Below are 4,710 nucleotides of genomic sequence, written 5' to 3' on the forward strand. Positions count from 1 at the left end.
AGAGAGAGAGAGAGAGAGAGAGAGAGAGAGAGAGAGAGAGAGAGAGAGAGAGAGAGGTTCATTCTGGTCACATTTTGTGAAATCTTGGCAACATTCTGGTTTGTAGTTAGAGCAGCCATTTTAAAGTTAGACAATCGTACTTAAAATCAAGTTTTAAATGTGTCTATCGAGTCAATAAGCTGCATCCTCACAAATCTGTTGGGTAAAGTTGAATAAAGATAAAAATAAACATTAAGTTTGTATAAATCCTTGACTGTTTGTAGGGCTTGATGTTGAAACTTGGCGCTACGCAGGTCAGACAAAGAGCAAATATTGAAACAAAAGCTGACATCACACATAAAGTYCGTATTAGTTATTTACACCAATAGATGTCTCTTAAATAGAGTTTTAGCTTTGCTTCCTTTTGGCTTTTCGTTCATTTTTTTTCTTTATTTCATTCAAACATCAATTAAAACAATACAAATAATAAAAATGTTGCGTCAAAAAAAAAAAAAACACAACTCAGCATGGTCAAATGAAAAGGAGCAGAAAGAAGAAAAAAACCTTGTAACATCTGCCCCATTTAAAAAAAATACATATCTACGAAACATACAACATGCAGAAATTAAACTAAACTTTCACAGTATAGCTTATAATAATTAACAAAACAACATCACAACGGAAATCTCAATTTYAACCAACACATTGTTCATATCTCATTAAAGGAAAACTTTTAAGCTTTCTACCAAATGAATAAATTGTTCCAGCATTTTTAAGGTCATTGTCCAAGTTGTTCCACAGTTTAATTCCTCGAACAGAGGTGCATCGCTCCTTCAAATTTGTTYTAATTTTTGGCTTTACAAACATGTCAAGTCCCTTCAAATTATAAACACTATCCCTCTTAACAAAGTTGGATTGCATATTAGGTGGCAATACATTTTTATGAGCCTTATACATAATCAACAGGATACTATAATCAACCAATTTACCAAATTTCAACAGTTCCACTTGTTTAAACCAGAGGTGCCCAAAATGGGACCCGCGGGCCAAAATTGGCCTGCCAAGCCATTTGATGTGGCCCACCAGCAGTTGTCCTGGTTATTAGATTGTAATTATATTAAGATTAAATATAAAATACAAGTAACTACAAGAGACATTTAGATTAGATTTAAGCCCCATATCTAGATTTGCACACCTTATAAGACCACGTGTACTCAAATTTTTAAATTATGAAAAGTCCCATGAGCCTTTGCTGCCCGAGCATACGTTGAATTTTCTCCATGTCCATGKGCTGGAAAAAAATGGCTGCTAGCTTAATCATAAAAAATAAAACTACTTAAGTATTTGCATTTCTTATATTATTACGTTTGGACCGCTGCCCTCAGATTGATTTTAATTTTGGCCCCCTCAGGGAAAATGTTTGGGCACCCCTGGTTTAAACAGAATATTTGTAGGGTGATAGTAGTGTTTTCTTGTTTAGATTCTCATTGCACGTTTTTGCAAAGTAAAAAGTGGATTTGTAAATGTTTTACACGCACTCGTCCAGACCTCAACACAATAGGTCAAATAAATAAAAGAATGCCCTAAATAACTGAATAGATGTTTTCACATTCTTCTTGAGATCTGAAATAAATGCAACCGGCACAAGTAAAGAAGAGTAACATAAATGTTTATTTATTGGATTTATTTGCCAAATCTTCCAAAAGAGACACAGTATGAKCTGTGTTACTTCCTCCTCAGACAAAAAGAAGCCGAACTGTGGGCAGCTGAAACTTCTGATAAGACGTTCTATCAGTGTATTGATCAATCTGAAGGATACGTGAGTCTGTGGTGACGCAGCTTTTTGTGTGTGCGTGAGGTCAGACCCACGCCTTCCCCTGCGTGGACGATGCTCTCAGGAAGACGACCTCACGTCTGACCGTAACGAGCAGAGGAGAACGTCTGAGTTCACCTGTTTTCATTTCAGTCTCGGCGAAATGTCCAGGCATCGTCCAGGATCGGCCAAAGAGCGCAGAGTTAAAGTACTGCTTTGAACCTCTGTGAGTGCAGGGGAAAGAAAGCAACATGCACACGCACTTGCCGTTATGTAATGGTTTAATTTGTGCAGGAGTACAGGCGATGCGTTACAGCTGTTCTTCTCATACAACGGCAATCAAGGCAAATGGGGCTTTTTTCCGACGAAACTTTAAGTGTTTTTCCAGTACAATGCATAGATTTTGAACACGTGTCTTTTGATAGCTGCAGGTTATGTAATCTAGAGGTGGAAACAAAAAAAAAATCTGTTTTCACATCAGTGTCCATGGAGACATTTAAAGCTTTCAAACCTTATTCCATAAAATTGATTCATGTGTCAGTTTTTGTGGAAAACGGAGGTTGTTTATTTGGCCGTGCTCAGATTGTTTATATTTTTTGCTTGCATGTGTTGCAGTGTTCTCGTGGAATGACCATATAGAGCAGAAAATGACCACAGATCCGTTTTTACCGATGGACGACCATTCAGCAGCTGTGTTTACTGCAAAGGGCATAGATGTGACGCCAAATAAAGACCAAGGAGTTATTAAGGTGATTTTTTTTTGTCATTGCTTGGCTTTTCTTCATTCCTGATGTTACCCTCCTTTTCCCTGTCTCACAGTCGTCTCGTTGTTAGACATCTTTGCCAAATGCTTGGTCTTTTGGTCTTCGTTCAGGTCGTGAAGCATCAGGGACTCGATGGGGACCGTCCAATGATTGGGGACAGGGTCACCGTACACTACACTGGAAAACTGCTYACAGGGAAGACATTTGACTGCAGTCGAGAACGCAAAGAGCCTTTTTGCTTCAACGTGGGCAAAGGTAGGCTCCTTTTAGATGTTGCTGGTGTGCTCAAGGGTCACTTGTTTTAGAAAAAGTTGAACATTTTAAACATTTGTAAAAATGCTCACTTACATAATGGTTGGGGATTATGGTGAGACAACAGTTAAAGCATTTGGTTTGATTTGTGTTTGAGTTTTTCATTTGGCCTTTTTGCCATTTTAAAGTCAAAACTGACAATATTTAAGCAAAAGGTGATGAATTATTATCAAACTAATAGCATATCTAATGAGTTGATGTTGATATGTGCTATTAAAACTTTTTTTTTAAAGCCAGACCTAATTTCCATCTTGTGTTCAGACTTTATGCAAAGTTAGTCTAATGTTCTCTGCTGGTAGCTTCATATTTCACAAACAAGGAAATGATTCATTGAAGTGGCTTTATTAAAAACAATAAACTCATTGTTTGTGTTCTTGTTTTTGTTTAATGAGTTTATTATAGTTGAATCTGGAGTAGATGGGCAGTAGTTGTCTTTTTATGAAATTGAAACAAAATTGATGTTTGCTGTTTGAGGCAATTTGGATATAACTTATGAAACTAAATTATTAAGTTGTGATAATAGATCATAAATTTAAATGTTTAAACTGAAATCCAATGGATGTAGACAAGATTTGGTTCAGCTTGTTCCTTTTTAGTTTTAAATTATKAGTGTATTTTATTTTATTTGTATATTTAATCAATGTAAGTTGATAAATTTGTCATTAATGATTCCTTGTCCTCGTGTAGGACAAGTCCTGAAGGCGTGGGACATCGGCGTGCTGTCCATGCGGAGAGGTGAGGTGTCCACGCTGCTCTGTAAGCCAGAATACGCTTATGGCGCTGCTGGAAATCCCGACAGAATTCCTCCCAACTCATCAGTGGTGTTTGAGGTAGGTGTGCCCCACCAGTGCTGCCATTTGTGCTTTGCATTAATTACACGTTCGGCTGAGGGACTCTGCTGCTGTCGAGTCGTGTCTCGTTTGTCTGAATGTAAAATGAGGAATTTTGACGACTTAAATCTTCCCTACAAAACAACCAGTGTCGCCTGAGTTCTACTCATTCCTGACATTCCTGACTGTCTGTTAGGGATAATTGTGATTAAGCTTGGAAAAGTATCGGGAAAGTAATGATGAATGTCCAATTTCTCAATAAACGTACTTCAGTAGACATGATTTAATCCATTGAGAAAAATCCCCCAAATCCTCTGACTTGTTTTTAGTTTGAAATCATTGTTCACCTCCAACATGTGCCAAAGCAYCAAACTCTACATTCTGTACAGATTTCCTGTCCTGCCTTATATTTAGTGTTTTTAAAGAAGCTACATTTTTTCTCCCCTCCACCCCAACACAGATGGAGCTGATTAACTTCGAAGAAGAGATACTTACAGATGACGGTGGCATCACGCGGAGAATAAAGGTCAAAGGGGACGGTTACAGTAATCCCAACGATGGAGCGAGTGTCGATGGTACAGTCAATCATTTCTGAGCGAACTCTTTCATAAAAATTGAAATCGTAAGAATCAGAGTCTAAAGTGTGCCGTGTGTCCCACAGTACACCTGGAGGGACGCTGTGGGGACCGACTGTTCGACTGCCGGGACGTGAGCTTTGTCGTCGGTCAAGGTGAAGACAAAGGCATTCCTCTGGGGGTGGACCGAGCCATGGACAAGATGCAGCGAGGAGAGTGCTGTTTACTTTACTTAAAACCAAAGTAAGTGGCTCACAAAGGTCAAATATCTGTTCTGCTCCCAGCGTCTTTTCTCATGAGTCATTCTGTTGGGGAATTTTGTTGTAACTCCTGAGATTTCTCTTATAAAAATTTGGATTTTTAATTTATTTTATTTATTGTTTTGCTTTCTTTCATCATTTACAAATAATTTTAGTGGCATTATAACTGCAGCAGGA

The 4,710-nt window shown here is 38.1% G+C and overlaps 1 protein-coding gene across 1 annotated transcript in view; it reads left to right on the forward strand.

The window, feature by feature from the left end:
• fkbp5 (FKBP prolyl isomerase 5) overlaps window positions 1-4,710 on the forward strand; it is a gene marked incomplete at its 5' end in the record, with an annotated part of 16,391 nt that overhangs the window by 3,289 nt on the left and 8,392 nt on the right. The window contains 5 exon segments of the mRNA XM_014006248.1: window positions 2,408-2,541; window positions 2,667-2,811; window positions 3,556-3,698; window positions 4,159-4,273; window positions 4,360-4,516. Of these exon segments, the coding sequence (XP_013861702.1) occupies window positions 2,440-2,541; window positions 2,667-2,811; window positions 3,556-3,698; window positions 4,159-4,273; window positions 4,360-4,516 (662 nt within the window).

The sequence above is a fragment of the Austrofundulus limnaeus genome, unplaced genomic scaffold (assembly GCF_001266775.1).
Source record: "Austrofundulus limnaeus strain Quisiro unplaced genomic scaffold, Austrofundulus_limnaeus-1.0 Scaffold35, whole genome shotgun sequence".
In the NCBI taxonomy this organism is placed as follows: Eukaryota; Metazoa; Chordata; class Actinopteri; order Cyprinodontiformes; family Rivulidae; genus Austrofundulus; species Austrofundulus limnaeus.